Source organism: Jaculus jaculus, chromosome 15 (genome assembly GCF_020740685.1).
Source record: "Jaculus jaculus isolate mJacJac1 chromosome 15, mJacJac1.mat.Y.cur, whole genome shotgun sequence".
Classification (NCBI taxonomy): domain Eukaryota; kingdom Metazoa; phylum Chordata; class Mammalia; order Rodentia; family Dipodidae; genus Jaculus; species Jaculus jaculus.
The window spans coordinates 74,788,714-74,810,357 of NC_059116.1; the positions used below are offsets into that span (position 1 = coordinate 74,788,714).

The following is a 21,644-nucleotide window of genomic DNA, read 5'->3' on the forward strand; positions in this document are numbered from 1 at the left end:
CGAGCCTCGAACCGGGGTCCTTAGGCTTCACAGGCAAGCGCTTAACCGCTACGCCATCTCTCCAGCCCTCTAGTGTGGTTTTTTTAAGGATTTTTTTTTTTTTTTTTTTTTGCCAGGTGTGGTGGTGCACACCTTTAATCCCAGCTCTAAGGAGGCAGAGGTGGGAGGATCGCTGTGAGTTCAAGGCCAGCCTGAGATTATATAGTGAATTCCAGGTCAGCCTGGGCTAGAGTGAGACCCTACCTCAAAAAAACAAACAAAAAGAAGGTTTGTTTTTTCTTTAAGAGGAGGAAGTTGTTAAACCACACTGTAAATATGTTAAAAGTCTGTGAGTTGTGTATACTTTGTATGAGTTAATTTTATCTATATGAATTCTGTCTCCATTAAAGAATAAAAAGAGGGGCTGGAGAGATGGCTTAGCTGTTAAGGCGTTTGCTGGCAAAGCCAAAGGACCCAGGTTCAATTCCACAGGACCCACATAAGCCACATGCACATGATGGTGCATGCATCTAGAGTTTGTTTGCAGCAGCTGGAAGCCCTGGCATACCCATTTTCTCTCATTCTCATTCTATCTGCCCTTTCTTTCTCCAATAAATAAATAAAATTTAAAAAAAAAGAATCCCTGAGACCCAAATAACACTGCTGGACGCGTCCCTGAGGTCCACAGCTGCAATAGCGCAATAGATGCCCAGAGGGTCCTGCTGAGTGATCCGTGGTGACTTACTGTCATGCTTCTATTAGATGAATTAGCCAATGTAAGGAAACATGGAATTTTTGCTTGCTTTTTTTTTTTGAGGTAGGGTCTTGCTGTATCTCAGGCTGACCTGGAATTCACTCTATAGTCTCAGGGTGGCCTTGAACTCATGGCGCTCCTCCTACCTCTGCCTCCCGCATGCTGCAATTAAAGGCGTGCACCACCATGCCCAGCTGGAATTTTTGTACTCAAAACCAAAAACTGACATATTATTAAACCTCACTGAAGTCTCCAATTCTGTATTCTACAGAAAACATAAAAGCTGCATGTGCCAGGCAGCTTTGGGCCGCTGGAATGAATGTCTAAGCCAGGCACAGTTGTGGAGGAAGGGATTTATCGAAGCTTACAAATTGCAGGGAAGTTCCGCGATGGCGGTGAAGCTGGCCCCGTCCCAGGCCCGCAGAGTGGCCAGCAGCAGCACAGGCCGGCACACTCCACACACTCCAGGCTGAACTCTGGCACTTTGCATATCTTCCCTGGAAATTCCAGATCCACCCCAAACACCTGAGGGCTGGACCCTAAAACCTGCCCACAGTGACACCAAGTTACAAGCTTTAATAAAATTCCTGAATCAATTGAGGGACATCCATTCAAACCACCACACTGCATCCTTCCTTTCTAGGTAAAAATACCATTTCCTCTTCATTTGCAGTATTAAAGATCATTCCTTGGGAGTTATCCCACTGATGTGAGTGTTGGGATGGAAGGCAATCTGTGATCAGTGGATACGATATGAGAATCATTGGCCACTGTGTTAGCAGAAGTGTGGTCAGTAGATCAGTGATCAGGGTAGGAGAATCACCGAGCTCCATATCCACATGTGTAACACTTGGCACTCTAAGCCGGCAGCAACAGAAAACCCAGCCCAGCTGTTTCACATTACCTGTACCCGTGGATGGTTCCCTCCATGGCTCATCGATGTTATCAAACACCCAGTGTAACCCTAGGCACGGTGGTGCCTGCCTGCAATCTCAGCACTCAGGAAGCTAAGGCAGGATGGCAAGTTCAGGGCCAGCCTGGGCTACATAGTGAACCCCTGTCTCTAACAACAACAGGATGAACCACCCAGCGATGTTAGATTGATCCAGAGACCAACCGAGCCTCACGAAGCCTGCACCCCCAGCTTTTGCTTCCAGTTTTTCTTCCTGTGAGGCATTGAGTGTGGCCAAGGGGCCAGACCCATGGGAGGAACTCTGAGGCAGAATATCCGGAATATCCTCTACAGTTCCCCATTGTCCTCTCCTCCAAAAAGTGCAGCTAGGGTCCAGAGGTTCAGCAGACCCTGAGCCCAGTAGTAAATGGAGCGAGGGGGCTTGTGGCTCAATTGCAGTGCGGTGTGTGTGGAAGCATTGCTGGACATCTAAATTCCAGATTCTTAGTGCAATCGCGTTACAGATATCTAACACCGTGCCCTGGGGAGGCCTGCAAACAGAAAGCCCCACCCTTGGCTGGTTGACAGGGCGCCCTGCAAAGTACAGCCCTTCAAACAAGCAAGAAATTGAGACGCCAAATGGTTCTCTTCCCCGGCCACCACCCACACATGGGTTTATGGAAACAAAAGCCCTCGCCATTGCTCTGATGGTTGAAGAGCAGTGTGTGAGGCCGCAGAGGCTGAGGACCAGGTGGCAAGCAGGCAAGGGACAGAGGGAAGTGAATTCAGTCAAAGCTTCAGCCGGCCAGCTTTGTGATTTGTGGAGGAAAAGTCGATTTTGACGCACAGTTTCCTATAAAATTAGATACCCAAGTAATTGGGGGGGTGCGGCTGTTTTTGTGAAAGCTGCCACTGTGAGTACATGGTTTACAGACTGGGAGTGAGAAAGAGAAAGAGAGAGAGAGAAAGAGAGAGAGAGAGAGAGAGAGAGAGAGGGAGAGGGAGGGAGCTCTCTGAATGTCCCTCTGGAAAGTGTGGCCTGACAAAAGGTGCCAATGCTCCCACTGTGCCCCGTGGCTGAGGAATGCTTAGCAAAGGACATCTCGGAGGGAGTCAGTAAGGAAGGAGCTTGAGCCCCTGACGCAGACTCCCAGGAAGTGGCTCTGACGGACACCCATGTCAGAAGCTAGGCGCAGGCCTACAGACCAGCGGGCTGCTCCTTGGGCACACACACACCCAGGGCAGAAAGGAAAGGAGACCCCTGTCTGCGCTGTGTGAGGAGCTACAGCATGTCCCTCCGGGAGCGCTGGACGGCTGCGGGGCAAGGGTAGGTACCCAAAGAAGAACAGGATAGAACACGGAGGTAAATTCCAAAGCCAAATTCTAATTGCGTTAATAATTGGCCTTGGTACTGAAGTGGACAAAGGAGAAAACCTGGGGTAGGTAAGTTCAAGTGAAGACATCTCGCAGACCAGGGCTTAGAAGCAGAGACTGTCATGGGCTGTCTCTCACCCTGCGGCTTGAAACCTATCCGGTTACTTTCCTTGGAAGAATCACAAGGCAGTTTTGCTCCACAAAGGACATGTTTGGAATTCATAGTCTTTCCATGTCCTCTTCAATACTTGCTCTCCCCCGAGATGCCTTGGGCTCAGTCACTTTAACAAAAGGATTCTTGTTGTTTTTGCTGTTGTTTTTGGTTTTTCGACATAGGGTCTCACTTTAGCTCAGGCTGACCTGGAATTTTCTATATAGTCTCAGGGTGGCCTCCAACTCCCAGTGCTCCTCCTACCTCTGCCTCCCAAGTGCTGGGATTAAAGGCATGTGCCACCATGCCTGGCTGAATAAAGGGTATTTTTTAAATATTTTTATTTTTATTTATTTATTTATTTGACAGAGAAAGAGGGGGATAGAGAGAGAGAATGGGTGCACCAGGGCCTCCAGCCACTGCAAACGAACTCCAGATGCATGTGCCACCTTGTGCCTCTGGCTAATGTGCATCCTGGGGAATCGAGCCTAGGTCCTTTGGCTTTGCAGGCAAATGCCTTACCCGCTAAGCCATCCCTCCAGCCCCTCAGTCACTGGCAGCCCCGCCCCAGGCAGCTCGCCCCCTTGCTCGTTCTGGTGCTGGGGCACCGTCCGGGGTCTGCTCTCTCCCTGCTTCTCGGGTTCCCCTGAGACCGCAAGCGAAATGAACCCGGCGAAATGAGCGTAAACTGCCCCGGCCACGCTCCTGGAGGGCGCAGGGCCTTGGGGCTGAAAGACTCTGGACGTGCAGACGTGGTTGGGCCCATCTTGCCCTGCCCCTCTGCAAACCCCTCTCTGCTTCGGGTCTCCCATGGGTGATGGACGTCCTCTCCACGCACTTCTACAACACAGTGTCCTGTGCACGCACACACACACACACACACACACACACACACACACACACGCCCCAGGCCATGGAGCTGAGCGTGAGCTGAAACCTCTGAAGCTGTGAACCGAAATAAATCTTGTCATTATGACAAAAAGGCAGGCTAACGTAGAAAATTCCCCAGACCAGCAAAGTAAAGTGGTTTCAATTCAGGAGGTATTTACAGCTCCAGAGATGACCAAAAAAAAAAAAAAAAAAAAAGTAAAACCTCATGTCACATTATAGTTAAAATGTCAGAACAAAGAAAAACCATAGAAAGCTGCCAGGGAAGAGTGCCAACCTACAGCCTACTGATGAAGTGTGCAGAATTCCTCCAGGTCTCTCTTCAGAAGCCCTACGCCTTCGTCAGGGTGATCAGAGGTAACTACCTTCATCCTTGTCGGTATTCTCCATACTGGTTTCCGTAGTGTTTTGCCGGCTTGCACTCCCACCAGCAGTGGGTAAGGGTCCCCTTTCCACGTAGCCTCTCCAGCATTTGTTGTCATTCGATGTTTTTCTGTTTTGTTTGGTTTATTTGGTTTTTCCAGGCAGGGTCACACTCTAGTCCAAGCTGACCTGGAATTCACTATGTAGTCTCAGGGTGGCCTTGAACTCAGGATGATCCTCCCACCTCTGCCTCCCAAGTGCTGGGATTAAAGGTGTGCCCCATTATGCCTGGCTCATTCGATATTTTTGGATGAATGCCATCCTCACTGGGATGAAATGGAATCTCAGAAGTGTTTTGATTTGCATTTCTCTGATGACTAAAGATGTTGAGCATCTCTATAAGTAAGTAACAGCCATTTGTATGTCTTCCATGTCACCAACAGCACGATCAGGCAATGGAAACTGCTAGCCTCAAAAACCAACGAGCCAGGCAAGATGTACACACTGGTGCAGTAGTTGTACGTAGGTTACGAGCAACTATCCAACCAACTCCTCCTTGATTGGCTATGAGGCCTGCTCACAGTGAGAGATTCATGCCTGGTACTGAGATCCAAGTCAGAACCCTATGGCTTGGAAGGTCATAGATTCTAGGGGGAAGTTTCCACTGTCGTTTGGCTAAAAAGAAAGGTTATGCCTACCAACAGTCTTCTAAATGTCTACGTTTAGCCCCTTTGATCCATGCTGCTCTCATTCTTCACTAGAGAATCTGTCTTTCTTAGGATTTATTTTTTGTTGTATTTTATTTATTTATTAGAGACGGTGGGTGGGGGACAGAGAGAGAGAATGGGCATACCAGAGCCTGTAGCCACTGCAAACAAACTCCAGACATAAGCACCACCATGAGCATCTGGCTTATGTGGGACCTGGAGAATCAAAGCTGGGTCCTTAGATTTCGCAGGCATGTGCCTTAACTGCCAAGCCATCTCTCCAGCCTGTGAGAATCAGTTTTTAACAGATGGCAAAAAATCCCGTGGAGACCCAAGAGCCATCAGGATGACAGGAAAAGAAGGTGACTGCCGAGCATGAGACGAGTCATCTCTCACATCTGCCAGGGCCCGGGAGACAGGGCAGGGGAAGTGGTGGATTAAATATGAGTGGCGCTCTCACTGCCAGCCTGAGACCCTTCTCCTCCACGGAGATGGCGGTAGACGCCAAGGAGACTCAAGCCTTATCAAAGCAGAAAATTAGAGGCTGCCGAGAGCTCAACACTAAAGGAGACTCACAACATGCCCTTCCAGGTTCAGGAACATTGCAGAAGAGAGTGCATAAAGAATGTAAGAGCTGGCCGGAGTGAGAGAGACACTACCTCGGAAAAAAAAAATCTAAGAGCTGGGCTGGAGAGACGGCTTAACAGTTAATTACACGTCAGCCTGGGCCAAAGTGAAACCCTACCTCAAAAACAAACAAACAAACAAAATGTGTGTGTGTGTGTACAAGAGCAAAGAGGCACGCCTTCCATGCAGATGCAGTTATTTTCTGACTGCTTGGGTGAATCCATGATGGGGAATGGACATGAGGGGCCAACTGCATATGCAGACAATACATAAATATGAAAAGCTTCCTCTCTCCTAACTCTTTCCCACAGTATTTCATGCTCATAAGCAGATATTTACCAGACTCCTGCATGGCAGGAGCAAAACATTTTGGAAATAACAAGTGTGGCTAGAGAAATGGTTCAGTGAAGAAAGTGTTTGTCACGCAAGTCTGAATATCTGAGTTGAGAGCCGCAGAGCCCATGTGGAGCTGGGCCTGGTGGCGAATATGCTGCATCTGTACAAACCAGCACGTCTACAGCAAGCTGAGAGCCAGTGACAGGAGAATCATCCAGAAGCTCACAGGCCAGCTAATCTGGTATTCATGGCATGAACAACAAGAAACTGCTTCAAACAAGGTGAAAGATGAGGCCTGACATTCAAGGTGTCCTCTGACTTCCACACATACATCATGGCATGCACATGCATACATGTGTGTACACACACACCAAAGAAAAAAGAAAGAAAAGTTATAACAAGTGCCTCAAAGGGCTTCTGACAACTGGGTACTAGTTGTTAAAGACTCCAGAGAGGCTGGAGAATTATGCAATGCTGCACATCTGCAATGTGATGATTAACATCCTCTCACATCACAAGTGCTGGGAAGAGACTTCAGCAAAAACTGGAGATCAACGCACTCTCAAATCAACTAAAAAGGAAAACAATATGACGGAGAGTGGCGTTTCAAAGGGGAAAGTGGGAGGAGTGAGGAAATTACCATGGGATATTGTTTACAATTATGGAAGTTGTCAATAAAAAAAGTAAATAAATAAGTGAGGGTAACAAAAGGAAAACATTGAGCTCAAAAAACAAACTATAGGTCTGGAGAGATGGCTTACCAGTTAAGGCACTTGCCTGCAAAGCCAAAGGACTCAGGACACACATAAGCCAGATGCACAAAGTGGTGCATACATCTGGAGTTTGTTTGCAATGGCTGGAGGCTCTGACATGCCCATTCTCTCTCTATCTCTCAAGTAAATAAACAAACTATAAGGAGTTGCTAATCTCACTGTGATAGTTTATTTCAGATATCCCCCATAAATTTATGGGTTCTAGATGCTAGGTCGCCAGTTGGTGGCAATTTGGTAATTGGATCCTGCTAGAAGAGATGTGTTGTTTGGGGGCAGGCTTATGGGTGTTATAGCCAGCTTCCCCTTGCCAGTGTTTGAAACACTCTCCTGTTGCTATTGTCCATCTGATGTGGGCCAGGGGGTGATGTCCACCCTCTGCTCATGCCATCATTTTCCCCTGCCATCGTGGAGCTTCCCCATGAGTCTGTAAGCTAAAATAAGCCCTTTTCTTCCACAGCTGTTCTTGGTCAGGTGGTTTCTGCCAGCAATGTAAAGCTGATCACAACACTCACTGTGACATATTTAAATATTTAAAATTCGGGCTGGAGAGATGGCTTAGCGGTTAAGCCCTTGCCTGTGAAGCCTAAGGACCCCAGTTCGAGGCTCGGTTCCCCAGGTCCCATGTTAGCCAGATGCACAAGGGGGCGCACGTGTCTGGAGTTCGTTTGCAGAGGCTGGAAGCTCTGGCGCGCCCATTCTCTCTCTCTCCCTCTATCTGTCTTTCTCTCTGTGTCTGTCGCTCTCAAATAAATAAATAAAAAATTTTTTAAAATATTTAAACTTCATAATCCTTTCATAGCTTAATTTTTCCTTTTTAAATTTAAAAAAATTAAAAATATTTTATTTATCGATTTGTGAGAGAGAAAGAGATAAACAGAAAGAGGAAATGGGCATGCCAGGGCCTCTAGCCACTGCATACGAACTCCAGACACATGTGCCCCTAGTGCATCTGGCTTCATAGCTTAATTTTTCTTTTTTTTTTTTTTTTCACCAAAAGAATTTTTTTAATTTAATTTTTATTAACATTTTTCATGATTATAAAAAAAATCCCATGGTGATACTCTCCCTCCCCCACACACTTTCCCCTTTGAAATTCCATTCTCTATCATATTACCTCCCCATCTCAAACATTGTACTTACATATATACAGTACCAACCTATTAAGTACCCTCCTCCCTTCCTTTCTCTTCCCTTTATGTCTCTTTTTTAACTTACTGGCCTCTGCTACTAAGTATTTTCATTCTCACACAGAAGCCCAATCATCTGTAGCTAGGATCCACATATGAGAGAGAACATGTGGCGCTTGGCTTTCTGGGCCTGGGTTACCTCACTTAGTATAATCCTTTCCAGATCCATTCATTTTTCTGCAAATTTCGTAACTTCATTTTTCTTTACCACTGAGTAGAACTCCATTGTATAAATGTGCTTAATTTTTCAATTAAATATAATTGCATTATGGTTCTAAAGCTCCAGGTTCACCTGTGGACTTGGGCTGCTGTGGTGGTACTTGCCTGTACTTCCAACTCTCGAGAGCTCAGGCCAGAGGATCGCAGCAAGTTTGAGACCAGCCTGGTCTACACGCAGCGTTCCAAGCCAGCTAGGGCTACATAGCAAGACTTTGTCATTCCCTTCAACCTGCTGCCCTGCTGCAAAAGAGAAAAAAAAAGAAAAGAAAAAAACTTGGTCTCTTGAGAATTGTTGCTACCAAGAGTCATCCTGGGAAAATGTAAGGGTGCTTTTCCCAAGTCAGCCTTTTCTGTTCTGGACTCTGACACTATCTTGCTCCAAGGAGGCACTTCAGAAATTATTTCATGTCAATTTGTTTATCAGAGAGGATTGCAGGGTGCTGGAGAAATTATTCCAAGTGGAATAATAGTTTCTTGGAGGAAACTGGGGTAATGAGACAGTCTCTGGCGTTTTCTGTGAGGTTAGAGATCATTAGAAATGCTTGAAGGGAGGTGGGCTGCCTAGAAGGGAATTGTGGTGGTTTGATTCAGGTGTCCCCCATAAACTTAGGTGTTCTGAATGCTAGGTTCCCAGCTGATGGATATTTGGGAATTAATGCCTCCTGAAGGGCGTGTATTGTTGGGGGCGGGCTTATGGGCTTTATAGCCAGTTTCCCCATGCCCGTGTTTAGCACACCCTCCTGTTGCTGTGGTCCACCTTATGTTGGCCAGGGGGTGATGGCTCATGCCATCGATTTCCCCTGCCATCGTGGAGCTTCCCCTCGAGCCTGTGAGCCAAAATAAATCTCTTTTTCCCAGAAGCTGCTCCTTGTTGGGTGATTTCTACCAGCAATGCGAACTGGACTGCAACAGGAGTGAAGGTGCATTTCTTGAGACCAGCAAACGAGGCAGGCAGGTCAGACAATGACCACTTTGGTAGAGCAGAGTCCTCTCCCTGTCTCTCCTGGGTGATGGGTCCTGACACAACCCCAAGAAAGGGCAAAGAACCATTTCCCACAGAAGTGAAAGAAATGGGTCATCAGCTGATGAATTATTAAACAAATCACAGACTATTTCGTGGAATTGTATTTTGACCTTAAAAACATGGGTGAGTCTTTACAGTGTACCACATGAGTGGCTGGAGAGATGGTTAAAGGCTTTGCTAATGAGGCTGAGGCCCAAGCTCAGTTCTCAGCAGCCATGTGAATCCAGATGTAAAGTGGCACATGTGTCTGTGATCCCAGCTGGGAAGCTCATGGGCCAGCTACACTTACCTACAGAGGCAGAGCAACAAGAGAGACCTGGTCTTAAACAGAAGGTGGAAGGTAGCTGGGCATGGTATCTTTAATTCTAGCACTTGGGAGGCAGAGGTAGGAGGATTGCTGGGTTCAAGGCCAGCCTGGGACTACAGAGTGAACTCCAGGTCAGCCTGGGCTAGAGTGAGACCCTACCTCACACAAAACAAAACAAGGTGTGGCTAGAGAGATGGCTCAGCAGTTAAGGCACTTGCATGCAAAGCCAAAGGACCCAGGTTCGATTCCCCAGAACCCACATAAGCCAGATACACAGAGTGGCACATACATCTGGAGTTTGTTTGCAGCAGCTGGAATGCCTGACATGCCCCCCTCTTTCCCTCCCCTCCCCCCTCTCTCTCTCTCATATTTTTATTTATTTATTTAAGTGGGGGAAGAGGCAGATAGGGAAAATGGGTGCACCAGGGCCTCTAGCCACTGCAAATGAACTGCAGACACATACTCTACCTTGTGCATCTGGCTTATGTGGATATTAGGAAATCAAACCTGGGTCCTTAGGCTTTGTAGGCAAGCATTTTGACCAATAAGCAATCTCTTCAGCCCTCCTGAATTATTATTATTATTTTTTTAGAGATAGAGTCAGAGAGAGATAAAATTGGCAGGGCCTCAGCCACTGAAACGGAACGCCAGACGACTGCGCCACCTAGTGGGCATGTGCGACCTTGCGCTTGCCTCACCTTTGTGCATCTGGCTTACTTGGCATCTGGAGAGCGGAATGTGGGTCCTTAGGCTTCACAGGCAAACGCCTTAACTGCTTACAACTACTTCTACATCTCAAAATACAAAGTTTTTTTTCAGGCACCATTGAGTAGGAAATGACAGAAAGGATGTAAGAGTCAAATGCAAGAGAGGAGGGCTTTACAATACGGTCTTCGAGACACAAAGTGGCCTTGGCGTTCATGACTCTCGGTGGCTGATGCTACCTGAAGACCTGCAAGAGAGGAGGGAAGTGATGACGTCATAACAAGAGGGAAGAAGGGATCAAGTGGAGAAGGGATCCAGGAGGGGATTATGATCATAGCATACTGTCTATGGAAGTTTTCACTAAATGCTTAAAAATAGGCTTTAAAACACAAAGTATGACTCAGGAAAGAAGTCTCCACTGAATGTCAATGAAATTGAACATAATTTCCTTATAAGTACAATGCAAGGTGTAAAATATTTTAAGGGGTAGGGAAAGGTCTGAAATAAAAATTCAAAAACATCTGGAAGCCGGGTGTGGTGGCGCACGCCTTTAATCCCAGCACTCGGGAGTCAGAGGTAGGAGGATCGCCGTGAGTTCAAGGCCACCCTGAGACTCCATAGTGAATTCCAGGTCAGCCTGAGCTACAGCGAGACCCTACCTCAAAAATCAAACAACCACGACCACCACCAAAAAAGCATCTGGGCAATTTCTGTGCATTCAGAGGTTATCCAATGCAGATCCTGTTCTACATTAACCTGAGGCTTAAAATTCAGAGAGTGAGAGAGAAAGAACAGCGTGCCTGTGACCTTCAAACACTTGACGTTTCTGGCGTGTTGGGAGCGTCCGCGGGGCCGTCGCGGGGCGTCCCCGGAGCTCAAGCTCACCGCCCGGGCGCCGCGGCGGGGGGTCGCCGCGCCCGTGCCGGCCGGGGTGGGGACGCTGAGTCACGGATCTGTCCCGGTTTCGCACCGCTCCGCAGCCCTCCGGGGCTAAAGCAAAAGCGAAAGCGAAGGCGACAAGCCTGGCGGCCCGTCGGTCCCCGAGCCGCGCTCGCCATCTCCCGGGAGCGGGGCGCGCGGGCTGGCCCGGGCGGGGTCCGCGGGACACGTGGCCATGGCCCCGGGGCGGCTCCCGGGCTGCCGCGTCCGCGCGCTCCTCGCGCTGCTGCTTTCGCCGCTGCTGCCGCGGGGGACGTCCGGTAGGGCCGGGCAGGGGGCGGCACCGGGTGGCGGGGACGCGTGCCCGCGGCGCGGGGAGGGCGGAGGGCGGCCGCGGTGCCGCACCGACTGCCTCCCGGGCCCCGCGCGCGACTGCGACCCGCGGGGACCTCGCAGCCCCGGGGACGGGAGCGGTCCTCGGGAGCTGACCGCGGCGGCCGGTGAGGGCCGGGCGGCTGTCCACGAGGCCCCGCGGGTTCTCGGGAGACAGGAAGGTAGCGGGCTGGGCAGCTGGGAGCACGCGGCGAGGACCGCGCGCCGGGGCCCGGAAAGCCGTGGGCAGCCAGCTGCCCACCTGAGCCCCGGGCGGCAACTGGGCGGGAAGGGGACCCCGAGTCCAGGCGCTGAGCGGCCGGAGCCGGCGCCGCTGCGTCCTGGGGTATGTCCAAGAACCCGGGCGCGCCGATTTCATCTGAACTGGGTGGGATACACGTGTCTGGCAAAGTTCTTCGGTGCCTCTCCATATGTATTTACTTACTTAGTTGGGGTTTTGTGTGTTTTGAGGTAGGGTCTCACTCTAGCCCCTGCTGAGCTCGAACTCAGCGAACCTCCGAGCTCTGCTGGCATTGAAGGCTCGTGCCCTCACACCAGGCGGGTCTGTCTTGATAATCAGGCAGTCCTTTGCCTGTATGTACTGCATGAGCTGCGCGTTCGCCATACTCTTCGCCCAGAAAAGGGCGGGAAAGCACATACTTACAAAAAGTGCATGTGCTTTGGGGGTCCAGGTCCGCCGGGGGTCTTCCATGGCCATCCATGTGTGTTAGCCCTTATCCCTGCGGGCTTGTGGGAGCGTGTGCGCGAGGTGTTTGCGCGTGCATGTGGATGTTGCCTCGTTGCGTTTGCACGAGCAACCCGGACCAGGGGCTCATCCTTGGTGACACTCGCTAGCCAGCAACCCCAGCATGTTCCTGACTCCTTCCTCGAGTTGGGATTACAGGCATGCTGCCCCTCCCAGCTTTAACAAGGGTGCCAGGAGGGTATTGCCATGGGGTATTTTTTATAATCATGGAAAATGTTAATAAAAATTGAGAAAAAAAAACAAACAAACAAGGTGCCAGGGGTCCAAACTCAGATCCTCATGCTTGTATGGCAAGCCCTTTTCCCATTGAACCAATGCATCAGTCCCTTGTGTGTTTTAAAATGTTTGGGGCTGGAGAGATGGCTTAGCGGTTAAGCGCTTGCCTGTGAAGCCTAAGGACCCCGGTTCCAGGCTCGGTTCCCCAGGTCCCACGTTAGCCAGATGCACAAGGGGGTGCACGCGTCTGGAGTTCGTTTGCAGAGGCTGGAAGCCCTGGCGCGCCCATTCTCTCTCTCTTCCTCTATCTGTCTTTCTCTCTGTGTCTGTCACTCTCAAATAAATAAATAAATAAAATTAAAAAAAAATAAAATGTTTATTTACTTATTTAAGAGAGAGAGGCATTACCATGGGATATATTTTATAATCATGGAAAATGTTAATAAAAATAAAAATAAATAAAAATAAAAAAAGAAAAAACTAAAAGAGAAAAAAAAAGAGAGAGAGGCAGATAGAGAGAGAGAGAAAGAATACGCCCGCCAGGACCTCCAGATGCACGTGTCACCTTGTGCATTAGGTTTACGTGGGTCCTGGGGAATCCAACCTGGTCCTTTGGCTTTGCAGGCAAGTGCACCTTAACCACTAAGCCATCGCTCCAGTCTACCCCCCGCCCTGTGTTTTAAAGCAAGACCCCCCATGACTGACCTGTCAATCTCACTGGGAGTCCTCACAGTCATCTGACAGTTGAGACTGAGCCCCCACTTTTAAAGGGTTTTCCTGAGATTGGGGTCTTTGGATTTCTTCCCACCTCTACGAAGCTGAATTTTGTTAATAACCTGGGAAGTTCCTCCCAACTGGCTAGCCAGAAATGGCTCCTGAGACGCCAGAACGGGCAGGAGCTGGGCACCTCTGTTACATAAAGTGAGGGTGAAAGGGAGCTTTCAAGAGAGGGGGTGTCCACTGGGAAGTCCCAGGGGAGCACTGCCAAGCAGAGCACCTGCGGGCACGCACCAGCCTTGCTCTTGGACCTTGCCAAGGTGTCTTTTTCACCATCAGGAGACAAACATCCCACTGACAACATTATTGACAGACAATATGACAGCCACTTACCTGCCACAACAAATGAGCTCCTGCACTTCCTAATCCTTCATGTGCCTGGAACCACAGTACATGCCCCTTCTTGTTCGCCTCCCGTGACTCGGAAGTCATTCTGAGAACTCCTCCACACTGTAACTTGTGTCCGTAGCTCATTCCCACCCGTATGGGGCACATACCTGTAAGCCCAGCACTCACTAGATGTAGACGGGAGGAGCTCGAGTTTAAGGCCAGCGAGGACAGAAGTTGCAAAGGTTACTCCATCCCACTGTTGACTAGCACCTCGTTTGGTGGCTAGCCTGCCATTTTTATAGTCACCTGTTAAAGGACATGTGTGTTGTTTCCATGTTTTAGCTTTTAGATGTAAAGCTGCTAAGAACATTCACACGGGTTTGTGTGGACATAAGTCCCCAAACCCTAGCCCAAAGTGGTGGTCGTGTTTTACATACCACCAGCCTTCGAGGAAGGCTCCAGTTCCACCACATCCTACTGGCCCTTGGTATGATGAAACTGTCTTTTTAATTAATTTTAATCATTCCAACACTATGTAATAGTCCTTCAAGTTTTAATTTTCATTTCCCTACTAATATGTTAGTTACTTTTTGTCACCATGACCAAAAGACCTGAGTAAATCAAGGAGGAAAGGTTTATTTTGGCTCATCGTTTCGGAGCTCTCAGTCCTCGGTCACCTGGCTCTGTGTGTCTGAGCCTGCGATGAGTTAGCCCATCACAGCGGAAGAGCCTGGCAGAATGGTGCCACCCATCGCGCAGGCGAGAGGCAGAGTGCGTGTGGGAGGTTATCCCCCTCAAGGACACACCCTCCAGTGACTTACTCCCTCCAAGTGAGCCTCACTTCCTACTGCCGACCACCTCGCAATAATGCCAGCAGACTGGATGCATCAGTGGACTCCAGGGACCAGGTCAGAGTGCTCATGATGCGGTCATTGCCCAAAGCCCCGCATGGCAGCGCTGCCCTGGGAGCCACGCCCTCTGGAAGGTGGTTACAGTCGGTAAGACTGCACGGTACTTGGTCAAAAGCTATTGGAGAAGATCATGATTTGTATGAATATGAAAATCTTTGATCACCAGGGTTTTTTTATTGTTGACAACTTCCATAATTGTAAACAATATCCCATGGAAATTCCCTCCCTCCCCTCACTTTCCCCTTTGAAACTCCACTTTCCATTATATCCCCTCCCCCTCTCAATCAGTCTCTCTTTTATTTTGATGTCATGATCTTTTCCTCCTATTATGGTGGTCTTGTGTAGGTAGTGTCAGGCACTGTGAGGTCATGGATATCCAGGCCATTTTGTGTCTGGAGGAGCACGTTGTAAAGAGTCCTACCCTTCCTTTGGCTCTTACATTCTTTTTTTTTTTTTTCTTGATTTTTCGAAGTAGGGTCTCACTCTAGCCCAGACTGACCTGGAATTCACTATGGAGTCTCAGAGTGGCCTTGAATTCAGGCAATCCTCCTACCTCTGCCTCCCAAGTGCTGGGATTAAAGGCGTGTGCCACCACACCCAGCTTAAGCTCTTACGTTCTTTCTGCCACCTCTCCTGCAATGGACCCTGAGCCATGGGAGGTGTGATAGAGATATTTCAGTGCTGAGCACTCCTCTGTCACTTCTTCTCAGCACCATGGTGCCTTCTGAGTCATCCCAAGGTCACTGCCATCTGAAAAGAGAAGGTTCTCTACCAAAAGTGAGAGTCACATTAATATAAAGGTATGAACATTAACAGAAGTGCTTACTGGGCAGTGCATAGTATATACATTTACCCAGACAGCAGCAGATGTTACGCCCCTAGGGCTCATGACTACCCCTGTGGTAGGTTTTCACTATCAGGGATGTATTCCCTCCCATGGAGCAGGCCTCCAGTCCAATTAGAGGGTGGTTGGTTTCCCTCATAACAGACGTGCCTCTATTGCACCCATTGGCATTTGGCCTGGCTGGCCAAATCTAAGGCTTGCAGTGTCCACTGTTGGGTATCTTCACTGGTTGATCACCAGTTTTAGTTTGGCTTCAGTTTACTTGTAGGTGTTTCCACAACTTGTTAAGTGACTTTAAGGATCTTTTAAGCCATCTTTTCAGAAGTCTTTACCCAAACCTTTCATTTTTTTTAAATTTCAAACCAATTTTATCCAGTTATTATTTCCTTTATGCTTATCTGATTTTTTTTTTTTTTTTTTTTTTTTGGTTTTTCAAGGTAGGGTCTCACTCTAGCCCAGGCTGACCTGGAACTCTCTAGGTATTCTCAGGGTGGCCTCGAACTCACGACACTACTCTTCCCTCTGCCTCCCGAGTGCTGGGATTAAAGGCATGTGACACCATGCCCAGCAGAATAATCAGATTTTTAAAAATGTACAAAACACACTGTGAGCACTCCACACTGGACAATTACACTGCCAAAGTGCAGTTGTTTTCAAACAGGGAATGGTATGTGACTGGAATTCTACTGGAGATCCAGGTGTCATGAATTAAAAAATATGAAAATTGTTCAATATAAGGTTTTTAAAGTCCTTACATATAGCATTTTTGCACACTATGCCTACATTTTATAATCTTTTATCATTGTTTAAGTAATTTTGTGTTGTTTTTGCTTTGTTTTTCTTGAAACAGGACCCCTATATGTTACCCATAGGTTTGCTTTGAACTCTTTACCTTCCTCAATCTTATTGTTTTCAATTTTTTGAGACTTTTTAAAATATTTTATTTATTTATTTATTTATTTATTTATTTGAGAGGGAGGCAGATAGAGAGAAAGAGAGAATGGGTGTGCTGGGCCTTTAGCCACTGCAAACGAACTCCAGATGCATGCACCCCCTCGTGCATCTGGCTTATGTGGGTCTTGGGGAATCAAACTGGGGTTCTTAGGCTTCACAGGCAAATGCCTTAACCACTAAGCCACTTTACCAGCCCTGTTTTCAATATTTTAAAAGATATTTTATTTATTTATTTGAGTGAGAAAGAGACAGGGAGAAAGAAGATAGTTGGGTTGTCTCAGCATGTTTGATGTTCTAAAACAGCAAAGAATAGGAATAATTGAATGAAAATGAGCTATACGGAGCAAAGTCTAGAAAAACTCTCGCTATCTAAGAACTAACATGCTGGGAAATCTCTTTTTGTCTTGTTTTGCTTTGTGTTTTCAAGTCAGATTATCACTCTAGCCCAGCCTGACCTGAAACTCACTCTGTAGCCCAGGCTGGCCTCAAACTCATAGTGATCCTCCTACATCAGTCTCCCAAGTTCTGGGACCTAAGGTGTGTGCCACCACACCCAGCTCAGAATACTCTTTCTTTCTTATTGTCTTTTAGGTAGGCTCCCACTCTAGCCCAGGTTGACGTGAAAAGCCCTCGATAGCCCCAGTCTGGTCTCAAACTCACAGTTCCTCCTATGTCAGCCTCCTGAGGGCTAGGACTACAGATGTGCAATCCGAGCCTGGTTAATCTGAATACTCTTAAAGAGTAGAGAAATGTCTCAGTGGTTAATTCTGAATACTTATTTGTTTGTTTGTTTGTTTTTGGTTTTTGAGGTAGTGTCTCACTCTAGTCCAGGCTGACCTGGGATTTACTAGGTAGTCTCAAGGTGGCCTCAAACTCATGATGATTCTTCTACCTCTGCGTGCCTCCACACCCAGCCTGAATACTCTTTTTTTTTTTTTAATGAAATAATCATTTCGATTAATTTGTTTTGGGCCATCTCACTTTCGTTTGCATGCACATGCATGCTTGTAAGCAGGCATGTGTGCATGCATGTACGTGCACAGTGTGCCTGTGAGCCCATGTCCACACAAACCTTGGATGTTGATCTCATGGATGCTGTCCACTTCCTGTGAAGCAGTGTCTCTCACTGCCCAGAGCTCACCCGTGAGACTCGGCCTGTCGACGGTGAGCCCCTGGGCTCCTCTTTGCTCCTCCTCCCCAGCACTACCTTCCTGGTCCTTACATGCTGTCTTCTAGGCGGACTTTGGTAAATAGTTAGGAGCTAAATGAACAATTGTATGATTCCTTGGCATATATTCTAATGATGTCGGTGTCATTCATTATGAAGGATTAGTGTGATTGTAATATGTTCTTTTTGGAAGGGACTTAACCCTTCTGGGCAATGGCAAGGGCACCCCTGAGGGTTCCTGGGCAGGGGCACATTAAAGGAACTTCGTGGAGAAATGGCTGGTCTCACTAAGAGTGTGAGGAGAAAAACTGCAGTCAAGAGAGCCGAAGGCCACATGTGAGGCTGAGGTTTCACAATAGCTCAGTGAGTGGTGAGGAAACCTTAAGCAAAGCTATCTCTGTGGGAGACTGGAGTGAGCAGGTGTCCTCTTGAGTTCAAACAGTGTGCAAAAGACTTCACTCTTTTCCTTTCATTTGCTCTGCAACTTGTAGGCAGTGAACCTCCCAAAGCCCTCATAACCACACAGTGAGTTAGGAAGCCTTGTTAATGAGCTTGAGGAAGAAAAGAGGGGGCAAGTTTGAGCAATGAGCGGAGAACAGTCTGTACTTAAGCACCAGAAGGAAGTGTATTGTGTTTGGCTAGCATTTCAATTAGGAAAGAAGGAAGCAAAATAAAATACTAGAAACCCAGAGACCCAGGTTCTCTGGGCGTGTCTGACCCATAGACTGCAGGAACCATATCTTTTCTTTGTGTCTCACAACCTATCATGGCAGTCAGGTGGATGAGCAAGGAAAAGAAAATGCTGAAATGGATTCTGACTCTGCCTAAAGAGTAGGAGGAACTCTGGATGGGAGAATAGGCCAGGGCTCCTTTCCCTTCTTAAACTCTGTAAACAAACTTGATAAGGAAGCCTGATCCACAGCTCTGGGAATGAGGTGGAGGTGTGGCCTTACAGTCCATGAAAATCATCCTGAGGACTTGCTGTATAACAGTTTAGAAAATGGCATAACTGGAATCCCAGCACTCAGGAGGCTGAGGGAGGAGAGCCACCATTAGCTCCAGGCCTGTTTGGGCTGCAGAGTGAGTTCCAGGTCAGCCTGGGCTAGAGTGAGACACTGCCTCAAAAAACAAACAACAACAAAAAAAGAAAATATAGCTGTTGTTAGCTCCAGTTTGTGACTGCACCCACACTATTATATGTATACGTAAACTACTAACTTTAGAAAATATGATATATGGAGCTACCATCTTCATGAGCCTTACATGGCTTGTGGAAACGGAGAGTTGCATGACAGCTCAGTGTGTCACCTCCAGCGTGAGCAGGAGACCAGCTAGCTGTAAATTAAATGGCTGCCCACCACCTGCTTGCTTGACTCGGCTGCAGTGTTGTGATATCCTCATGTACTCAAATATCAGCCACTTCTAGGTTTATCTTTGAGGATTTTTTGCTACAGAAGGACCCTAATTAGATGTCCTTGTTCAACAAAAAAATACAGAGTAGATTATAGAAAACCCTCTCACCCAGAAATGATGATATGATAACCGAATTTTTATTTTTTTTTTTGAGGTAGGGTCTTACTTTAGCCCAAACCAATCTGAAACTCATCCTGTAGTCCCAGGCTGGCCTCAAACTCATGGCAATCCCACTTTGCCTCCCAAGTACTGGGATTAAAGGCATGTACCACCACACTTGGCCTCAAATTTTTTTAAATCTATGCTTGATAAGATAATCAACTGTGTAAGAGGCATTATAATTTTACTTTTCACATAAATTATAATAAGGTAAAGCCATAAACTATAGACCCTAAAGTAACCTCTAAAAAATACAGTAACAAATCTGGGTATGGTAGCTCATGTCTATAATCCCAGCACTTAGGAATCTGAAGCAGAAGGGTTGCAGTGAGTTCCAGACCAACCTGGGCTTCAGAGTTAGATCCCATAAATAAATTAGTAAGTAAATAAATAAACAAATAAAATTTTAGTTTATAAGGCAATTAAGGAGATAAAATGGAATCATAAAATTTACTCAGTTTCAAAGGGGAAAGTAGGAGGGCATTACCATGGGATATTTTTTGTAATCATGGAAGTTGTTAATAAAAAAAATTGAAAACAAAAATAAATTACTCATTTGGGGGCTGGAGAGATGGCTCAGCAGTCAAAGTGTTTGCCTGCAAAACCTAATGACCCAACTCAATTCCCCAGTACCCACATAAAGCCAGATGCACGAAGTGGCATACGCACCTGGAGTTGTTTGCAGTAGCTAGAGGCCTGTGTGCCCATCCCCCCACCTCTCCTTGCAAATAAATAAATGAGTAACATTTTTTAAGAATTTACTCTGTTTGCTGGGAATGGTGGCTCACGTCATTAATCCCAACACTCAAGAGCCTGAAAATCATGAGTTTGAGACTTTCTAGGGCCACAGAGTGAGTTCCAAGTCAACCTAGATCCTACTTCAAAAAAAAAAAAAAATGTACTCAATTCAGTACATGATCATCTCCACAGAAAATCCTGTGCAATCTACAGAGATGGAATTAAGATATGTGAGTTCTCACTCTGTAGTCTCTGGGTGGCCTCGAACTCACGGTGGTCCTTTTACCTCTGCCTCCCAAATGCTAGGACTAAACGTGTGCGCCACCAGAAGGAGGGAACATGTGGTCATGGACCAGTAGGTTTTTATGAGCTCTCCATTGACTTGATTTGATGTTCTGCGACCTTTCCTCCTGCCCCAGCCCAACGAGTTCTCCCAGCTATGTGACACACAAGAAAGTATCACAGGTGTGGACTGAAGATGTTGGTGGCATCAAGCTCAACCCTTGCCACTGCCCAACACAACATTCCCCCCACTTTCTCTCTCTCCCTCTTGAGGATGTAGATTATTTTTAGAGATTGAAGGTGAATTTGATCCACTTAAAGCATTAGAGGTTCAGAAGAGTATAGCAAGAGGGATGTAAAAGAAATCTTCACTGATAGAATCAATGCATGCTGAAAAGTCACTTGCTGCGATGCGTTTACAGACACCAAGGGGCAGCATCTCAAAATGCAGCTCCAGGATGTGCAGCGTCAGTATTATCTGGAAGTTGGAAATGCTGATTCTCAGGCTGTGCCTCAGACCCGCCAGTTCAGATGCTGGGGACGGGCCGGCAAGCCCGCCTCGCTGGTATTGACACTGAGACGTGCTGACAGAGACGACAGAGGCGGCAGGCCAGCTGCGACTCCGCTTGGCAAGGGTGTGTCTGCCCGGAGAGCAGAGCTGCAGCCAGCGCCAAACACAGAGCAGGTAGAGTCGCTGTCGCTGGGCCCTGGCCACCAGGGACGGAGCTGAAAGAGGTGGCAGGACAGGAGGACAAGAGCTCTGAAACCCGCAGCTCGAGGGAGAAAGGGTTGCCTCACATGGACTGCATGTCCGACTATGAGCTGTCTTCCCCACAGTCCTAGGTCACACTGACTCGGTTCCCACGGCAGCACCAGAGGAGGTGGTGACACTGTAGAAGGAAGGAGGAGCCGAGTTGGAGGTCACCAGGGTTACGGCCTGGGGAGCTGTGGCGGTTTGAATGTATGGCCCCATAAACTTAGGCGGTCTATGAAAATTGAGTTTGCAGCTTGTCACGGGAAAGAGACGCAAACACACGTCTTCACCCCAAATAGGGCTCAGATGGCAGACCAAAGAACGACTACACCAATACCAGTTCAGTGAACCAATACAAGTTTACTGGGAGTCACTTACAGAGCCTAAGGAGGGGTTACTTATAGGAACGTGGGTCCCCCAAAGCGGCTACTTTGATGGAGAGTCCTGTGTCAAGATCACTCCTTGATGCTCCTCCCTCAGCTTCGGGATGAGGACTTTGTTATGTCCAGTTCTTGGCATCCCCAGTGACCACCAAGGAGAACCAAACACGTGTGCAAAGGCAAGGAGCTTTATTTTGGGACTCTTGACTTCACCAGCACAGTGGATCCCTACAAGATCCCTGAGCAGCACGGGGCGCAGGTTTTTTATAGGGATTTGAACAAAGAAGTAGGGGAATGGTCACATGATTGGTAGATTTAAGTAGTATCTGCACTTGTATTTTTCTGATAGGCTTAGGATGCTGGGGGGCAGAGCTGGTGGGCAGGGGGCTAGGGGAATTTCAAGCAGATTAGGTAA

At 47.7% G+C, this 21,644-nt stretch overlaps 1 protein-coding gene across 1 annotated transcript in view; it reads left to right on the forward strand.

Moving 5' to 3' along the window:
- Positions 1–11,400: 11,400 nt before the first annotated feature.
- Il15ra (interleukin 15 receptor subunit alpha) overlaps positions 11,401–21,644 on the forward strand; it is a 38,368-nt gene continuing 28,124 nt past the window's right edge. Inside the window, exon 1 of the mRNA XM_045134768.1 lies at positions 11,401–11,485. Coding sequence (XP_044990703.1) covers positions 11,401–11,485 — 85 coding nt within the window. The remainder of the gene's footprint in view (positions 11,486–21,644) is intronic.